The sequence below is a fragment of the Salvelinus sp. IW2-2015 genome, linkage group LG19 (genome assembly GCF_002910315.2).
Source record: "Salvelinus sp. IW2-2015 linkage group LG19, ASM291031v2, whole genome shotgun sequence".
NCBI classification, from domain to species: domain Eukaryota; kingdom Metazoa; phylum Chordata; class Actinopteri; order Salmoniformes; family Salmonidae; genus Salvelinus; species Salvelinus sp. IW2-2015.
In genome coordinates this window covers 9,313,456-9,334,474 of record NC_036859.1, presented here as the reverse complement: position 1 = coordinate 9,334,474, position 21,019 = coordinate 9,313,456, and the positions used below count along the sequence as shown (strand labels likewise).

The following is a 21,019-nucleotide window of genomic DNA, read 5'->3' as shown; positions in this document are numbered from 1 at the left end:
ATAATTGTTAACACCTTTAACTGTACAAAAACCCTGCAGTGAATTCAAGACTGATGCAACAAGGGCGTAGCTAAGAGCATATTTACTAGAGCTGAAGTGTTGCGTGAAGGTATAAAGCATGGATTGCCGACAATAAGACACGAAAACAGATTAAGCAGGAGATTTCAACCACTGAGCCCCGTTAAACAGTTGTAATCCAAATGAGTAATTGTTGCAAAATGCACTCATAAACAACCTAAGTAAATGAAAGAACGAGCTTATTTTTCTGTCAGCCATATGGAGAACTCCCTGCGTTTTCCCAACACAGTGGTTTAACCAGGTAGGCCAGTTGAGAACAAGTTCTAATTTACAACTGCGACCTGGCCAAGATAAAGCAAAGCAGTGGGATAAACATAAATACAGGCATTAACACAACAGAAAAATCTATATACAGTGTGTGCAAATGGAGTAAGGAGGGTAAGGCGTGAAATAATTACAATTTAGCAATTCAACACTGGAGTGATAGATGTGCAGAAAATGAATGTGCAAGTAGAGATACTGGGGTGCAAAGGAGCAAAAATAAATAACAATATGGGGATGAGGTAGTTGGGTGTGGCTATTTACAGATGGGCTGTGTACAGGTGCAATGATCGGTAAGCTGCTCTGACAGCTGATGCTTAAAGTTAGTGAGGGAGATATATATGAACCCAATGACCGACCAATCAACCAATCGAAAGACTCTTGGTCCCTCTTAGTATGAAAATCAGTGTCAATCCCATGTCAAAGGATTCAACTACTGAAAACAGAAACAAACAATTGGATCAACCAGATCGAACCCACTTTTCAAGGCTGCTGAAGGTGTGGTGGAGTGGTAAACACCACCCCCGGCTCTACCAGGGGCTTGAGGTGGTCTCCCACAGCTCTGCTTATGTCTTAAGTTCTGTGGCCTTGCCGTTCCATTTCTTGACTGCCCCTGCAACACAGAAATAAACACATTCAGTCATATTATATAAAAACACTCAAAGTAATGGATATGGAGCATCTATGGCCCCAGTTACACCTGGCACCTAAATGTGACTTCTGTCATCTGATCACTCCAAGCTGCATTAGGTTCAGATCTACCAGGATGGGCCTATGACAGTCTGGATGCAGTCAGACTGAATATAAATATTCAATATAAAGAGATGGGGTGAATGAGTGTGGAAAAGTACATTTGACACAAATGTGTGCCTGAGGGGAAATTAATTTTCATACAGCCAAAAGGGGTGAGAAATTACACCAATATCAGCGGATAATTTTCACTAATGTAAATAAACATAGATGATGGAACATATTCCCTTTTAAACCACGTGTGACCTCTCTGGCTGTAGAAGTGTTCTTCCTAACCAGTCCCTCAACAGCTCTCTGACTGAGCTCCACCCTCACTGGGTCTTCAGAGGAGAGGAAGGCTGAGGAGGGATGGAAGGATGAATGGATCAGTCAGTCAATAAAGCGTAGAGCTGCTGTCTATGCTGTCTGACAAAATCACTATTTTAGTAGTTCATTAAAGTAAATAAGGCTTTATGACTGCTGTAATATTCTGATTTTAATTGAATATATAATATATTGAATTAATAATTTTTAATGGTTTATTATAATATGGTGAAAATATTATAAAAATATATGATGATTAAATATATGTATTTTTTTTGAAATTTGAATATGAGATTACTCATTTTCATATTTAAATGTTAATGTTTTATAATGACGCTTATAAATTCATTAATAATTATGTATATAGGTTGTGAATTGGGAAGATATGTTAATATAAGTTTATATTATTGTTTTGTTTATTTGTAATAATATATTGTTATATAAAATTAAAATTTTATATTTAAAATTAAATAATATATTCTGTTTTAATAATTTGATATATAATGTTGTTTCTTAAAAATACTATAATGAATCATGTATAAATTATATAAATGTATTTTAATTATATCGTTAAAATTTGAATAATATGGTAAAAAATTTATGAATTTAATTTTAATACATTTAACTATCTAATACTTTAATATTTTGATTTATATATAGACAATTAATTGTAGATTACTTTACTTCTATAAATAAAATTACAAATAATAATAAATCAATTGATATAATATAATTTTATTGGTAACAGTTATTTAATAGAGAGTAGTAATATATCCTAAGACATCATACTATGAATTTTTAGAGTTTTTTATTAATAATATTTATATATATAATTATAAATATAATTTAATATAAGTAAAAATAAATTTTAAAATTTAATATTTTATTATGATCTAAAAATTACCTCTAAGATTTATTTAGTATATGTTCAAAGGATAAATATTTATAATATTTCTAGATATAAAGCTCTGATATAATGAATAATGTTATTAATATTAAAATATTTAATTACATCTAATAAAATTATTATAGAGAAGGTGATTAATTAATTATATTATGAACACATTGTTAATATAAAATTTCTAATTACGAGGTAAATACTTACGAGTAATATCAGATCACTTAGATATCGTAGTGGGGAGACAAAGTATTTGATGACACTGCAATTTTGGGTTTTACTACTTACAAAGATGATAGAGCGACTGTAATTTTTATCATCGTACTTCATTGTTTGTGAAGAGAGGACTCCTAAAACAAAATCCAAAATATCACATTGTATGATTTTTTAAAGTAATTTAATTTGCATTTTATTGCATCACATAATATTTGATACATCAGAAAAGCAGAACTCATCCTTGGGACGTCCCTAGCCCATCGAAGTTGACATTTAAAATGGTTAAGGGGAGGGTTTAGGGTAGGGATGTCCCAAGGATCCCGGATAGAATTGACCATTGTGCATTCTTCTGTCTCTTTTACACAGCAGGTGATGGGTTCTGACTTCTGAACTTGAAAATATTAAATATCCTTATTATGTGAAATTGAATGAAACAATAATGTATGTTGATGCTAATATGATGTACAATATTCCATGATATTTCTATATGATAACAATAGAGTAATATATTTAATATGATGTACAATATTCCATTATGTTTCTATATGATAACAATAGCGTAATATATTTAATATGCCATATAGTATTTTTTAAACAGTTTCACTAATTCATTTTAATTAACTTAATCATTATGACACACCCCATTATGACATTATGACACACACACTATTGTCATTGGTTACACTAATTGCACTGTTTAACCTGGTTCAAGGATTCATGACATCACCCTGAGGAAGGCACAGTGATGCCGAAACGTTGGTAAAAACCCATTAAATTGCTGGGAGTTTATACGTGGAGTGTGAGACTTTCTTTATTTTGATAGTTTATAGTTTATTCGCCGTTAGTCAGCACCTCCACACAAACTATTTTTCTGGGTTTGCAACAGCTCATGTTTTTAAGGGTAAGTAACAACACAACTGATCACCAACAACGAGGAGACAGCCTATAGGGAGGAGATCAGAGACCTGGCCGTGTGGTTCCAGAAAAACAACCTCTCCCTCAACATGATCAAGACAAAGGAGATGATTGTGGACTACAGGAAAAAAAGACCGAGCACGCCCCCATTCTCATCGACGGGGCAGTATTGGAGCAGGTTGAGAGCTTCAAGTTCCTTGGTGTCCACATCACCCAGAAATTACCATGGTCCAAGCACACCACAGTCGTGAAGAGGGCACAACAAAACCTATTCCCCCTCAGGAGACTGAAAAGATTTGGCATGGGTCCTCAGATCCTCAAAAGGTTCTACAGCTGCACCATCGAGAGCATCCTGACTGGTTGCATCACTGCCTGGTATGGCAACTGCTCAGGCCTCCTACCGCAAGGCACTACAGAGGGTAGTGCGAACAGCCCAGTACATCACTGAGGCCAAGCTTCCTGCCATCAGAGGAAGCCCCCCCCCCCCACTCTCTGTTATCATCTATGCATTGTCACTTTAATAACTGTACCTACATGTACATATTACCTCAATTATCTCCACTAACCGGTGCCCCACTCCCAACTAACCGGATGCTCCCTGCAATTGACTCTGTGTACCGTACCACTGTTATATAGTCTCCAATTGACTCTGTACCGTACCCCCGTATTATATAGTCTCCACATTGACTCTGTACCGGTACCCTGTATATATAGTCTCCACATTGCTACTCTGTACGGTACCCCTGTATATAGCTCTCACATTGACTCTGTACCGGTACCGCCTGTATATATAGTTCTTCCCATTGACTCGTACCAGGTACCCCCTGTATATAGTCTCCACATTGCATCTGTACCGGTACCCCTGTATAATAGTCTCCACATTGACTCTGTACCGGACCACCCTGATATGTAGGTCTTCCACATTGACTCTGTACCGGTACCCCCTGTATATATAGTCTCCACATTGACTCTGTACCGGTACCCCTGTATATATATATGTCTCCACAATTGACTCTGTACCGGTACCCCTGATATATTAGTCTCCCACATTGACCTCTGTACCGGTACCCTGTTATATAGTCTCCACATTGACTCTGTACCGGTTACCCCCTGATATATAGTCTCCACAATTGACTCTCGTCCCGGTACCCCTGTATAATAGGTCTCCACACATTACTCTGTACGGTTACTCCCATAGTAGTCGCACGAGTAGACGGTCCTTTGATACCCCTTATAGTCTCCACATTGAACTCTGTACCCGTTAACCCCCCTACAGTATATATAGGTCACTCCACATGCACCTGTACCGGTACCCCCTGTATACTATAGTCCTCCACATTGACTCTGTACCGGTACCCCCTGTATAATAGTCATTGAACTCTGTCGTACCCTGTAACTCCACATTGACTCTGTTACCGGTACCCCCTGTATAAGGTACTCCACATTGGACTCCTAGTACCGGTTTTTTTTACACCCTGTATTAATAGACGTCCCCACATTGACTCTGTACCGCGTACCGCCTGATATATAAGTCTTCCACATTGATCTGTACCGGTAACGCCCTGGTTATATAGATCTCCCACATTGACTCTGTTACCGGTACGCCCCTGTATATAGTCTCCACATTGACAGATTGTCTCGGTACCCCCTGTGCCCGTATTAGTCTCCAACAATTGACTACAATGTAACCGGTACCCCCCTGCTATATATTAGTCATCCACATTGGACTCTGTACCGAGCTACCCCCATGATATAATATATCTTCCACATCCTGACTCCTGTACCGTCACCCCCCTGCTATACTAGTCTCACACATTGCAGACGCTGTACGTAACCCGCACTGCTATATAGTCTCCAACAGTTTTACTCTGTACCCGGTTACCCCCCTTATATAGTACCTATCTCCACAATTGACTCGTCGTACCGGTACCCCTGTGATAGATCAGGTCTCCACATTCGAACTCTGTAAACCGCGTTACCCCCTGTGATTATGGATAGTCCTCCAACATTGACTCATAGTACCAGGTTACCCAACCCTGTATAATAAGCCTCCACACTTGACCTCTGACTGACCGTACCCCCTGTATCACTAGTTCTCCACGACGGATCCAGGAAACTTGGAACTAGCTAAAACCCGGGCCGAGAACTACCCGGCCACGCCCTGGTTAAACCATATGACAGAGTAGTAGAGGTCTGGGCACACTATACGGCAACCATCTGACCTGACCGACGGGTGAGACCACCGACCTGTAATATAAATAGTCTCCACAAGTGGACTCTTGTAATACCGATACCCCCTGTAAAATAGAGCCTCCCAACCAAGGTTGCAATCTGCTACGGATAACCCACCTGTATATATAAAGTCACACGCAGCCAGAGTTGACTCATGAATACCAGCCGTACCCAACCTGTATATCATCAGTCTGCAACATTTGCTACTCTCATGTACCGCACTACCCCGCTATAACCTAGTCTCACACCATTATGACTCTGTATAACCGGATTTAACCCCCTGGTATATAAGTCTCCACATGAAGAATCTGTACTACCGGTAACACACCACAGGCCCTTATATATGGCTTCACATATAGCCAATCCCTGTATCCGTACCCCATCGTAAATATAATGCTACTCGGGCACCATTGACACGCTGTACGGTACCGCCCTGTATATCCATAAGTCTCCCACATATGATCTCTCGTACGGTACCAACCGGCTGTAATATATAGTCTCCAGCGATTGGACTGCACTTACCGGTATAACCCCACTAGTATAGAATGAATTAGAGTCTCCACCATTGGGACTCCTGTACCAGAGTACCCCCCCATGCTAGTAATGGTTGCTCCACAGTATCGGAAACATCTGCTACAGTACGCCCTGTAGAGTATAGTCGACCACAGTTGACACGTTCTGTTAACCGGCTATAACGCACACCAATGTAAATACTAAAAGTCCTCCACACCTTGACCTCTGGTACCAGCGTAAGACACCCCTGTATATATAGTTTCCACATGACTCTGCACCGGACCCCCCCGTATATAGTGTTCACCACATATGCACTCCTGTACCGACCGTTACCCCTGTATATCAGTCTCCACATTGACTCTGCACCAGTACCCCCCTAGTATATAGTCTAGCTATATTGATATTTAACTATCTGCTACTTTAATTACATGTTCCTATATTTTTTTTAATTCTTCATATTACATTTTAAACTGCATTGTTGGTTAGGAGGTTGTAAGTCAGCATTTCACTGTAAGGATTCACTGTAAGCATTTCACTACAGCTGTTGTATTCGGCGGCATGTGGGACTAATAAAATTTGATTTAGATAGACTCATAGTACAGAATGAATGTGACTGACTTGCCCAGTTCAACGTCTCACCCATACTGTATTGGAGCAGCAGCAGCTGACTGCCCAGTTCAACACATACTGTATTGGAGCAGCAGCAGCTGACTGCCCGGTTCAACATCAGTTCACCGTCTCACCTCATACTGTATTGGAGCAGCAGCAGCTGACTTGATCGTTGATGCTAATCAGCATGTTTGAATCTGAGAGTAAATAGATCCGACTACAACTCTAAAAATGAAGGGTTCAACTGGAGTTGTTCTCAGATCCCCTAAGAACCATAGGGTTCTTGGTCAATGAAAAACAGCCCCAAAAGGTTCTTCAAATAACTTCTTAGAAGGTGGGGTTCACTCTAACTTTATGGAAAAAGGTTTATTCAATAAATATAGGAACTCCTCTCATATTGGGAAGAACCACCCCTCCCCCCCTGAATTTTCAGGACTTAAGTGCAGTTTTATTTCAAATGTAGTACCCGGACGGAGAAAATCCAATACGCGTTTTATAGTTTCATCCTTACGGAAACTTACCCTAAAGTGGACACACTCCCATCAGTTTCTGAGACAACTGCCCAGACTTTGTAGACTGTTTAATAATGCTTAAACCTCATCTTTATCAAATTATCCATTAAAGATACCAACTCAAAACCTACGTTCGTCTACATATGGGTTGTTTAAATTGTATCTAATTATATTCCCAGTATTACTTTATCAAATCTCTAGTAATCATTATACACACATACAATTCATCATATTTTCATATATTCACAGAATCCATACAAAACGTAAGAAATTCTCAGGTACTCACGACAACCATTCCACTTGTTTTTTCAAGGACTCTCCATAGCTACGAAGCAGCTCTCCAAACATACTCCCAGCAGAACCAAAAAAATATATACGTTTGTTTCCCGGACAATGACTGGAATTCAGCGGTTCTCTAACCTCCCAGAGACCACGGCAAAATCAAGCCTCCCGCTTATTATCAACATTTCAATCATCTGATTAAGCATATTTCTATATGTTACTATCCAAACGTTAGATTAAGACTAATTTCCACATTCACATCACAGTCACACAACTGTCACATCACTGTCACAGTCACACAATGCTATTCCCAAACATACCTAATCAATTAGTTGTTTTTCAACAATATTTTAACCTGCAGGAATATTTTCACATTTCTATGTCACGGATAGTTCCTAGGATAATGCAACTCATACATTTACATCTTTCAATACTTCTAAAATGGAGTCCAGGTTTAAAACAATTACAGGTGCACATTACTAGCTTATACTATATCATAAATGGTCTTAACTAGTGAACACAGATTCTAGTTTTCATCCAGTTCATACAGATAGCTGACTGGGCCCTGTTTACACCTCCACACAGGAATACACACTCAGAGCCTACAAGGCTTAACTCAACTTTACGAGTTTCGCTCACCTCTTAATTAAAAAAAAACGACTTTCAAGATGTGGTAGCCACTCGGGCTCGCTGCCTCTCAGATCAAAGGTGGGTCCATCTGCTCCGTTCCCAAAGTGTGGTCTCTCTGAGATCCCAAGTGCACGATTTACCCAGGTCATCAGGAGCGGTCACCAAGTGAAGATTCACATCCCCATTGCCAAATGTGGCTATTTTCTTTCATATCAAAGGAGACAAACGTATCACACAAGTCAGAGTTATTCTTAAACTAAATCTTTATTCACTTATTAATAAGGGAGCAGGTCAATACAACACACACATATAAAGTGAATCAATTGAGTGCTCTTCAATAATGATGGCTGGTCGATGAATCACCCCCAGAGATTCGTTGAGAGCCCCGAGACAAAAGTACAAAGGTCTTTTATAGCCAAGGTACACCCCTTTCAACCTAAATGACAAACAACAGATGTATAGAACGGGTCACAAGGTTAAGATTTGTATCAAAGATAGTTATAATTCTCAGCAGACAGTATCTAATGTAAAAACAGTACTCTTTGTGTAGAGACCAGGGTCTGGCCCTGGGGTCATCTCTCCCTGGTACCATATAGAACAGAAACATTAACACATGCTCTGGAATGCGGTCTCTTTAGGTTATATCACCCAAAAGACATTGTAAATCTCCTGTCATTGTTTTCTCCCAGAGGCCCATCCTCGGTAGAACACACAGACACTATAGTTCTAAGAACCCTCTATTCTGTTGTATAAAACTACCATTTGATGCAATAAAAGTTTTATAACATAATCAAAAAGGTAGCACAACTAAAGGTGTTGACTCTCCACATCTATCAAGACAACCGGAGCACTGGGCCAGTCACTCTTAAATAGAACCTGGACCTGCTCAGGTGAAACACCTTCCCAACTAACGAGATGGACAAGCCAGCACAGGTGTGACACCAATCAGTGCGCCCTACGTGCTAACGAGCTATACCTGCTAAAGTCCAACCTCAAAACATAAATGAAATGCTACATTCTGGAGTGACGCATTTAAAGTTAGGGGTCGCTAAACAAAGGAACGCAACACTTATTTGTCATCACTCATCGATATAATGCTAAAATCATTTGTGTGAGAGGAGGGAGATGAGGTTGCACGTCCTGTTAAAACTAACAGCTCAAAAACCACCCGAATCTGGGAATAATGTGTACATCCCTGGTTAGAGGACAATTTGTAGAAAACAGCTTGCTAAATTTTGAAGTGTTGCATTTTTATTCAAGTGGCTCACCAACGTGGTAAGTTTAACAACTCTTTTTGTTACTGACTTTGATAAATCACATAAATAGTACTCTTCCAATTCAGAGCCTGGATTTCCCCCGTGAGGCTAATATCCATATCATGTTGAAATCAATAGAACAGGGGACAAACATTTAGGCTTCTACATTGTGACATCATTAAAATACTCTTACTACAATGTTAAAAATATTCTACATTGTGACATCATTTCATTGATATCATGAAACAACTCCGTCATGTATTTTATGATGTTTAATCAGAGATCTTTTATCAGAGTATCTCTTCCCACATTGATTACAGCTATGTGGTTTCTCTCCTGTGTGTGTTCTCTGCTGTTTAGTCAGTTCCCCAGATGTAACAAAACTCTTCCCACATTGACAGCTATAAAGTTTCTCTCCTGTGTGTGTTCTCTGGTGTATCTTCAGTCCCCCAGATTGAACAAAACTCTTCCCACATTGATCACAGCTATAAGGTTTCTCTCCTGTGTGTATTCTCTGGTGTGATATCAGGTTGCTTAGCTGACTAAAACTCTTCCCACATTGATCACAGCTATAAGGTTTCTCTCCTGTGTGTATTCTCTGGTGTACAATAAGATGGCTAGAAGTAGTAAAACTCTTCCCACATTGAGTACAGCAATAAGATTTCTCTACTGTGTGGATTCTCTGATGAATTTTAATGCCTGCTGATGAGGTGGATCTCTTCCCACAGTCAGAGCGGTGAATTATCTTCCCTGTGGATCTCTGCTGGTGTTTCTTGAGGTGTTCTGATGTGGAGAGACTTTTCTCTGCCTCGTCAGCATCATGAGGTTGTTGAGGCTCCCCAGAGGATCCACGATAGTCACTTCTCTCTCCTGCGTGAATAACAAAGTCAGACAGATGGTTAAAGGCCCACAACAGCAGAAATCCACTGTAAAAGGTGATGCCAACAGCGTAGCCATTATGTTGTACAACAATTGACGTCTGTAATGAATGTAATGACTATTTGACATTTGTCTTAAAATGAGCAAGACTAGTCATATATTGTCTTGTTTTCACATTAGTAGTAACATTAAGATTGTAGACTAGAAATAAGTTATTCATGTTGTTGAAACTCTAAGCAGTGTGCCAGACGACTTTTGGTCTCCAATATAGGCCCCTTTCTGTGTTTGCTAAAATTGTATGTAGTATATCTGGTAATGAGGAAACCGATAGTTATGGATGTAGTATATCTGGTTGAAGCAAAAATGGTGAGCAAAGATTTGAGTTTTTCACAATGTATTCTGAATGTGAATGGGGGAAAACTCAGGGGAGTAACCTCCATTTACAGGTTGCTTATGAGTGCATTTCACACTACTTTGGATTATAATTGTAAGACTCGTTTGAATGTCCTGCTTAATATAATGTTTGTGTCATCATCGCAAATCAACCGCTTTGTACTTAAAAAACACTTCAACCAGTAAAATGCTCTCTGGCTTTTTTCATCAGCCTGACAATGAGGGTTTGTACACTGTTTTCCAAATTGGCCCATAACTTCACCTAACAATAACATAGACCTACTGTAGGACCCATAACTTCAACAAACAACAAATAAAAGGAAAATAGCTCTGTGTGTTGTACAATAGCCTATCCATCAAGGAACAGTTCTCTACACATTATGAGCTAAGTATCTCTGTGTCCAAACAGACTAACAAGACCCTACTATAAATCAAGCAGACAATAACATTATAAACATCAATTTGTTAGGGATGGTGGATCCAACGTGGAGCACGGCATAACTGTCTTGACCAGAGTGAAGAATGGAGAAGAACTTTGGTTGTTGTTGCATGTCATGATGTTTGTCATGTGACTGGCATTCAGAAAATGATTTCCTGGATCAGCTGATGATAGTTGAACATGTGACTAACTAAACAGCTACAATATTAAGAATTATGTGTAATTATTGAAGAACCGCGTTAATGACAGTATCCATTTGAGTGTTGTCAATAAAGCTTAGATTAAAAAATATATATATATTTCACCTTTATTTAACCAGGTAGGCTAGATGAGAACAAGTTATTATTTACAACTGCGACCTGGCCAAGATAAAGCAGTGCGACAAAAACAACAACACAGAGTTACACGTGGGATAAACAAAAGTACAGTCAATAACACAACAGAAAAATCTATATACAGTGTGTGCAAATGGAGTAGGGAGGTAAGGCAATAAATAGGCCATAGTAGCGAAGTAATTACAATTTAACAAATTAACACTGGAGTGATAGATGTGCAGATGATGATGTGCAAGTAGAAATACTGGTGTGCAAAAGAGCAAAACAAGTAAATAAAAACATGGGGACGAGGTAGGCAGTTGGATGGACTATTTACAGATGGGCTGTGTACAGCTGCAGCAATCGGTAAGCTGCTCAGATAGCTGATGCTTAAAGTTAGTGAGGGAGATATGTCTCCAACTTCAGCGATTTTTGCAATTCGTTCCAGTCACTGGCAGCAGACAAGTGGAAGGAAAGGTGGCCAAATTAGGTGTTGACTTTGGGGATGACCAGTGAGATATACCTCCTGGAGCACGTGCTATGGGTGAGTGTTGCTATGGTGACTATGGTGACCAGTGAGCTGAGTTAAGGCGGCCTAGCAAAGACTTATAGATGACCTGGAGCCAGTGGGTTTGGCGACGAATATGTAGTGAAGGCCAGCCGACGAGAGCATACAGGTTGCAATGGTGGGTGGTATATGGGGCTTTGGTGACAAAACGGATGGTACTGTGATAGACTGCATCTAGTTTGCTGAGTAGAGTGTTGGAGGCTATTTTGAAAATGACATCGCTGAAGTCAAGGATCGGTAGGATAGTCAGTTTTACGAGGGTATGTTTGGCAGCGTGAGTGAAGGAGGCTTTGCTGCGAAATAGGAAGGCGATTCTAGATTTAATTTTGGATTGGAAATGCTTAATATTAGTCTGGAAGGAGAGTTTACAGTCTAGCCAGACACCTWGGTATTTATAGTTGTCCACATATTCTAAGTCAGAACCGTCCAGAGTAGTGATGCTGGACGGGCGGGTACGGGCAGCTGTTGGTTAAAGAGCATACATTTAGTTTTACTATCGTTTAAGAGCAGTTGGAGGCCACGGAAGGAGTGTTGTATGGCATTGAAGCTCGTTTGGAGGTTTGTTAACACAGTGTCCAAAGAACGGCCAGATGTATACAGAATGGTGTTGTCTGCGTAGAGGTGGATCAAGGATTCACCCGCAGCAAGAGCAACATCATTGGTATATACAGAGAAAAGAGTCAGTCCGAGAATTGAACCCTGTGGTACCTCCATAGAGACTGCCAGAGGTCCGGACAACAGGCCCTCCGATTTGACATACTGAACTCTGTCAGAGAAGTAGTTAGTGAACCAGGTGAGTCAGTCATTTGAGAAACGAAGGCTGTTGAGTCAGCCGATAAGAATACGGTGATTGACAAAGTCGAAAGCCTTGGCCAGGTTGATGAAGACATCAAGACGGCTGCACAGTACTGTCTTTTATCGATGGCTGTTATGATATCCTTTAGTACCTTGAGCGTGGCTGAGGTGCACCCGTGACCAGCTCGGAAACTGGATTGCACAGCGGAGAAGGTACGGTGGGATTCAAAATGGTCAGTGATCTGTTTGATAATTAACTTGACTTTCAAAGACTTTAGAACGGCAGGGCAGGATGGATATAGGTCTGTAATAGTTTGGGTCTAGAGTGTCACCCCCTTCGAAGAGGGGGATGACCGCGGAAGCGTTCCAATCTCTAGGAATCTCAGACGATACGAAAGAGAGGTTGAACAGACTAGTAATAGGGGTTGCCACAATGGTGGCGGATAATTTTAGAAAGAGAGGGTCCAAATAGTCTAGCCCAGCTGATTTGTACGGGTCCAGGTTTTGCAACTCTTTCAGAACATCAGCTATCTGGATTTGGGTGAAGGAGAAGCTGGGGAGACTTGGGGAAGTAGCTGCGGGGGGTGGGGAGCTGTTGGCTGGGGTTGGGGTGGCCAGGAGGAAAGCATGACCAGCCGTAGAGAAATGCTTATTGAAATTCTCGATTATCGTGGCGATATCGGTGGTGACAGTGTTTCCTAGCCTCAGTGCAGTGGGCAGCTGGGAKGAGGTGCTCTTATTCTCCATGGACTTTACAGTGTCCCAAAACCTTTTGGAGTTAGAGCTACGGGATGCAAATTTCTGTTTGAAAAAGCTAGCCTTTGCTTTCCTAACTGACTGTGTGTATTGGTTCCTGACTTCTCTGAAAAGTTGCATATCGCGGGGACTATTTGATGCTAGTGCAGTACGCCACAGGATGTTTTTGTGCTGGTCGAGGGCAGTCAGGTCTGGAGTGAACCAGGGGCTATATCTGTTCTTAGTTCTACATTTTCTGAAAGGGGCATGCTTATTTAAGCTGGTGTAACGGATGTGAAATGGCTAGCTAGTTAGCGGTGGCGCGCGCTAATAGCGTTTCGATCGGTTACGTCACTCGCTTTGAGACCTTGAAGTAGTGGTTCCCCTTGCTCTGCAAGGGCCGCGGCTTTTATGGAGCGATGGGTAACGATGCTTCGTGGGTGACTGTTGTTGATGTGTGCAGAGGGTCCCTGGTTTGCGCCCGTGTTGGGGCGAGGGGACGGTCTAAAGTTATACTGTTACACTAGTGAGGAAATTACAATTAATGAACAACCAGGCATCCCCTACTGACGGGATGAGGTCAATATCCTTCCAGGATACCCGGGCCAGGTTGATTAGAAATGTCTGCTCGCAGAAGTGTTTTAGGGAGCGTTTGACAATGATGAGGGGTGGTCGTTTGACCGCGGACCCATAACGGATGCAGGCAATGAGGCAGTGATCGCTGAGATCCTGATTGAAAACAGCAGAGGTGTATTTGGAGGGCAAGTTGGTCAGGATAATATCTATGAGGGTGCCCATGTTTACAGATTTAKGKTTGKACCTGGTGGGTTCCTTGATAATTTGTGTGAGATTGAGGGCATCTAGCTTGGATTGTAGGACGGCCGGGGTGTTAACCTCACTAGGGTAGGGGGCACTATTTTCACCTCAAGAATAAAAGTGCAAAAAGTAAACTGCCTGTTACTCAGGCGCAGAAGCTAGGATATGCATATAACGTGTAGATTTGGATATAAAACACCCTACAGTTTCCAAAACTGTTAAAATAATGTCTTGAGTATAACAGAACTCATATGACAGGCAAAAACCTGAGGAAAAACCAACCAGGAAGTTGGAGATTTTGAGGGTTGTAGTTTTTCAATTGAATGCCTTACTAATATACTGTGTCTATGAGGTCAAATTGCAAGCCTTCCAGCAGATGTCAACAGTCTTTAAAACGTTGTTTGAGGCTTCTATTGTGGAAAATGAGAGAATAAGAGCTGTTTGAAGAGGGGGCTTCCAGAAGAACCTTTGTACTCTCGCGCGTTCCCGTGATGCTCGCCTTACTTTCTTTTTGTTCTGTAATCAATACGCAATTGTCCGGTTGGATTATTATTGAAGATTTTTGATTAAAATATCCTAAAGATTGATTGTAAACAATGTTTGACATGTTTCTACGAACTTTGATGGTACTTTTTTGACTTTTCGTATTGATGTTCTGAGCGCGCCTGATGCATTTGGAATAGTGAAGGAAACACCTGAACAAAACGGAGGATTTTGGACATAAATATGGACTTTATCGAACAAAACTAACATTTCTTGTGGAACTGAGAGTCTTTCGAGTGCATTCCACCGAAGATCAGCAAAGGTAAGTGAAGATTTATAACGCTGTTTCTGACTTTTGTTGAYTCCACAACATGGCTGGTAACTGTATGGCTTGCTTTGTCTCTGAGCGCTGTACTCAGAATATTGAACAATGTGCTTTCGACGCAAAGCTTTTTTGAAATCTGACACAGCGGATGCATTAAGAACAAGTTTATATTTAATTTCATGTAAAACACTTATATATTTTATCAACGTTTATGATGAGTATTTTTGTCATTTGATGTGGCTCTCTGGAATTTCACCGGAGAGTTTTGGAGGCAAAGTATTTCTGAACATAACGCACCAATGTAAACTGAGGTTTTTGGATATAAATATGAACTTTATTGAACAAAACATACATGTATTGTGTAACATTGAGTCCTGGGAGTGTCATCTGAAGGAGATCGTCAAAGGTTAGTGATTAATTTTAGCTGTATTTCTGGTTTTTGTGATGCCTCTCCTTGCTTGTAAAATGGCTGTGTGGTTTTTCTTGTCCCGGCGCTGTCCTAGCATAATCTAATGGTATGCTTTCGCCGAAAGCCTTTTTTGAAATCGGACACTGTGGTTGGACTAATGAGAAGTTTATCTTTAAAATGGTGTMTAATACTTGTATGTTTGAGAAATTTGAATTATGAGATTTTTGTTGTTTTGAATTTGGCGCCCTGCTATTTCAATGGCTGTGGTCGAGTTGGGACGCTAGCGTCCCACAAGAGAGGTTAACCAAGTTTAATTCATCCCAAAGGGTCGTTAGAGCTGTAATTCAGACAACAACATGTTCTCACCATCACAAGTATATATACCCCACTTTGGACAATCCTCCTCTCCAGTCCTTACATCTCCTGGGTCAACAGGAAGAGGGTAACAGGATACTAAACCCTTATTACTCCCTTCAGGGGATCTGACCTGACCTCAACCCCTCCTTCGCCTAATCCACAGATGTCCATCCACTTCCCCTAAAGCAATCCTGTGATCTCCTCCCGACCACCCAGCACATTCCACAGCCACTCTGTCTTTCTACAGATCTCACTCCTTTATATACTCTGCGTCTGATCTATCATGTCTTTAATATCTCAATTTTCAAAGTTTAGCCCGAACCCAACAATAGTCATAAAGTTACACTCCCTTTCAGTCGGTCAACTTCAGTAAAACATACTATGGGAAAATACAATCATTCCCCATGCCGACCCAAACGGATACTAAATGAAACGGCCCCTGGCAGACCACCCAGACCTGACCCCGCAAGATGTGCCAGTTTTGTCAATTTATTAATTGTCTTTTGTTTGAAACACTCCTGTCAATGTTGACAGCACATCTAATTACCCATATAGAAGTAGGATTAATCTATCTGGCCTGCACACAAATGTAGGCCTATAAATGTGCCCATTTGGGGATGTCTGATAGTATTTCTGATTGTCTTAACGCTGCACCACTAATGAGTTGTGGAGCTTCTCAAAGTAATGTTTTCTTTACCTCAAACAGTAAGTTAACAAAGCCTAATCAAAATCAAATCAAGAATAGTTCCTCAAAGTATTTGAAAAATATTTCCAGCTCTCGCCCTTTCGATAACCACTTGGCACAAAAGGGAAAAATGTAATGCGCTGATCCAGTGGAAATGTCATAAAATACCTGATTACTTCTTATCCCTTTCACAAATAGCCGACTGCTGTGTCGGTCGAGAACTCACTGGCAGGGGAAACTGAAGGCCCAGAATATTTTATACAATGTTGTATATGAATGTAAATTCAATTGATTGGATATGATTTGGAAGGCACACACCTGTCTATATAAGGTCCCAGAGTTGACAGAGCATGTCAGAGAAAAAAACAAGAAATGAGGTTGATGAAATTGTCCGTAGAGCTCCAAGACATGATTATGTCGAGGCACAGATCTGGGGAAGGGTACCAAAAAAATTCTGCAGCGTTGAAGGTCCCCAAGAACACAGTGACCTTCATCATTTTTAAATGGAATACGCTTCCTAGAGCTGGTCACCCGGCCAAACTGAGCGATTGGGGGAGAAGGACCTTGGTCAGGGAGGTGACCAAAAACCTGATGGTCACTCTGACAGCGCTCCAGAGTTCCTCTGTGGAGATGGGAAAACTTTTCAGAAGGATAACCATCTCTGCAGCACTCCAACAATCAGGCCTTTATAGTAGAGTAGCCAGACGGAAGCCACTCCTCAGTAAAAGACACATGACAGCCTGCTTGGAGTTTGCCAAAAGGAACCCAAAGGATGGATGGAATGGAAAAGGTTGCCGACTGCTGGTGTAGTCTATTACCAGAAACTTTAGGAGCATAACATCAGAATTTACGAAGGCCAGCAGCAGCGGGAGGAGGAAGAGTTTTTTTTCTGATGGTTAGGCTATCTTAGAGAGAATAAAGTAGATGTCACACGTCAAAATGTTGATTTATGACCCTATGTCCTGCTGACGTGTGCATGCCCATATTTGGGCTTCCGGTCAGGACATCCTGGTGGGTTGGGGGGCGGGGTTTAGGAAGTGACCATGTGTTTGGTCATCCTGTTCCTGTTTCTCACGGCTTAGAGTGTGAAAAGAGTTTTATGATGTTTTTGAAGTTGTCATGATGTTTGATGTCTAGTGTCCTGTTTGGAACGGGTTGGGGTGTAATGAACATTTCAAAGAGTAAGGCCCCCCCTATTTTATTGCCCTCCGGGTTGTTGTCTATGAAACACGAATGTCCTGGGGTATTGGGCTTTGCAGACGCCTTATAAAGCCCCAGAACAATACATGCTTAAGACTGTACATGATAACTCCCCGGAATATTAAACAAAAATGACACCTACGCCAATTTTCGGTATGTTGTGCTCGGCTTGTCATGAACCCAGTGACCAAAGCATTGAGGAAGTTCTGTGTGAAGCTCCAGAATGTTTTAAAGGATTTTTGGGTACCAGTGAGGGACATATGTCGTACATATTCCAGCCGGAGGATTCTACGGTAAAGATATTCAACGCCAGTGGCCCCAAACCCCTTTATCAGGCAAAACCTGGGAGTTTTTCTCCTGCTCTGGGGATGAGAGAATGGCTAAAGATCAGGCTGGCGCTCTGTAAAATTGAACAGGCCCTGAGTGGTACAAATGTGCCAGGATATGCGTTGGAAGAACAGGTCTGCGGCCTCAGTGATCTGAAGGCCCTAAGAATCGCTTCAATGGCCTATAGCCCTGACAACAAAGTGACAATTTTAGCCTGTGAACTTTATGATGGTGCTAATGCTACAAAGTCTGTCAATTCTCCTGTATCTTCCAGAGCATGCAAAGATGTAAACTTTTTTATTCCTGCGTTTAGTTTTAAATGGTTGGATTATCCAATTTTCATAACACTTATGAATAAGCTGGACAGTCTTTTCCAAAATCGTGAACAATTACGGCGCTGGCCGCGGCTGTCCTTGAGACATAGCCAGGACCTAAAGGCCCGACGGATTATCTACCCCTGGAGTGAAAACTTACGGAGTTTTGATGTACCTTGCAAGAGAGCCAGGCAGTTTGAGGGGGAATTGGACACTGATAATGGTGGATGGCTATACCAGGCCCCTGGATCTGTAAGAAAGGCATCGTAAAAGACCTGAATTATGAACGGCTATAAAATGTATTTACCTGATTTTTTTGAAATGAAATAAAGATGTTTTTAAAAGCAGTATCTAACGACGTCATGAACTCTCTCGTTTTTTCACTCTTAGCGCAGTCTGTCCCGGAGAAAAAAAACTTGCGGAAAAAGCCATGTGCGCGTGTGTGTGTGCGTGCGTGTGCGGTAGTGGATGTGTGTGTGTTTCAAAACAAAGAAAAAGCGGCGGGGTGTGTGTTCAAAAAAAGCCCTTGCGGCTGCGCTCAAGGCTCTCTCTCTCTCTCTCTCTCTCTCTATCTCTCTCTCTCTCTCTCTATGCAGGGGGCGTTTGAAACCAAGGTTTACAATATACGTCAAAACAGAGGCCTACCCCCAAACAAAAAGGTTGTCTGTGTCTTAAGGATACTTACGCATCAATAACAGCCTTTCAAAACCTAATTTAGCTCACCCCGCAGAGGATGTAGGGTCTAAAAAGTCAAACAGCCCAGCGATGTCTAGACCGACCCCCCCCAGGGCTTGAAACGGACATAGGGGTGGTATTTCCCGGAGGTTGTAGAATATCATAAAGGTTAATAATGTCTCGACACCCCAATCCCGTTGTTTGAACCAAATACCTTAGGAGTCAAATATAACGGATATAGCCCGAAAAACGTCACCATAATGCCCAGTAAACTCATTCCGTACTTTCTCTAGTTAGGGGCACAACAGCTATTGACAACCGGTCCACTGTTAGCCTCGTTTTAGCTCAGCTCCAAACCTACCCGACAGCAGCCCCAGAATAGTTATCGGACTGACCCGTTAAAAAGATCCTCTGGGAAAACCTCTTAATGGATCTTTCTGAAGGTGAGTTCTTGAAATAAATATATATATATGCGGTATATTAGATTTGGCTGTTGTGGAATTGTTTGAACATTGTGTATGTTATAGCAATATTAAACCTGCGTTAGGGCCAGTATTCTTAACGTATAACATGTCAATATTAGCTAAAGTGATTATAGCTTTAATATTATCTAATGTTTTGTAGATGCTCAAACATTCACGCAGATCCTCAGAGGTATAACTGAGCTCGAACCGTCCGTTGGTTCTCCGGAACAAATAGCCTGCATCCAAACGCCGTCACATAATTGGAGGCGTGAGTCCTGAACAAGAATTCCMTATACATGAATATTTATACCTTAAAAACAAAAAGTGTGGGCATCTTATATTAAAAGTTATTTTATGTGTTTACAGCGGACATACAGCCTAGAAGGAATTAAACTTTTACTTGGTACTCATCCCGGATCCGGAGCACCCCCCACAGTAAAAAAGCTGACTAGCATAGCCTAGCATAGCGTCACAAGTAAATACAAAGAATCTAAATATCATTAAATCACAAGTCCAAGACACCAGATGAAAGATACAGATCTTGTGAATCCAGCCATCATTTCTGATTTTTAAAATGTTTTACAGGGAAGACACAATATGTAAATCTTTAGCTAACCACGATAGCAAAAGACACAACTTTTTTTCTCCACCATTTTTTCCCTGCATCAGTAGCTATCACTAATTCGACTAAATAAAGATATATATAGAACCAAGAACAACTTCATAAGATGACAGTCTGATAACATATTTATGGTATAGGATATGTTTTTTTAGAAAAATTTGCATTTTTCAGGTATAAATCACAGTTGTACATTGCAGCTGCAATCTGAAATAGCGTTGGAAGCAGCCGGAATAATTACAGAGACCGACGTCAATTACCAAAATACTCATCCTAAAACATTTTGAAAAATACACAGCCTACAGCAATCGAAAGACACAGATCTTGTGAATCCAGACAATATTTCAGATTTTCTAAGTGTTTTACAGCGAAACACAATATATCGTTATATTAGCTACCACATGAGCTAACATCACACCAGCATTAAATCAAGGCGAGAGGCGATAACGTTATCGCCACCAAAAATATATAAATTTTTTCACTAACCTTCTCAGAATTCTTCAGATGACAGTCCTGTAACATCATATTACACAATGCATATAGAGTTTGTTCGAAAATATGCATATTTAGCATCACAAATCGTGGTTATGCAATGTAATCTGTCAAAACATGGCATGCATTCGGGCCGGCGCCATCAGTATCTTGGCAATGTGTCCTTTGTCCAAAAGAATCGTTGTTTGTTGTAAAACGACCTCCTCAACTTCGAAACTAGCAGCTAACGATAGCTACACGGCACACACATGCCCAAATCCTCAAACGCAATACTA

General features: G+C 40.9%; 1 protein-coding gene and 1 long non-coding RNA gene across 15 annotated transcripts in view; one reads left to right on the top strand and one right to left on the bottom strand.

The window, feature by feature from the left end:
* LOC112081310 (zinc finger protein 180-like) overlaps positions 1-21,019 on the bottom strand; it is a 175,522-nt gene that overhangs the window by 96,119 nt on the left and 58,384 nt on the right. The window contains exon 2 of one of the 14 annotated variants that reach the window (XM_070449076.1): positions 9,671-10,325. The exons of 12 other annotated variants lie outside the window; for them this stretch is intronic. In XM_070449076.1, coding sequence (XP_070305177.1) covers positions 9,694-10,325 — 632 coding nt within the window. In that variant the 3' untranslated portion in view covers positions 9,671-9,693. Of the gene's footprint in view, positions 1-871; positions 953-9,670; positions 10,326-21,019 lie in introns of those variants that run through there. One more of the 14 variants, XM_070449081.1, reaches the window with a different exon arrangement.
* LOC139029333 (uncharacterized) overlaps positions 1-21,019 on the top strand; it is a 60,724-nt gene that overhangs the window by 38,195 nt on the left and 1,510 nt on the right. The window contains exon 2 of the long non-coding RNA XR_011481644.1: positions 10,281-10,341. This is a non-coding gene — a long non-coding RNA (uncharacterized lncRNA). The remainder of the gene's footprint in view (positions 1-10,280; positions 10,342-21,019) is intronic.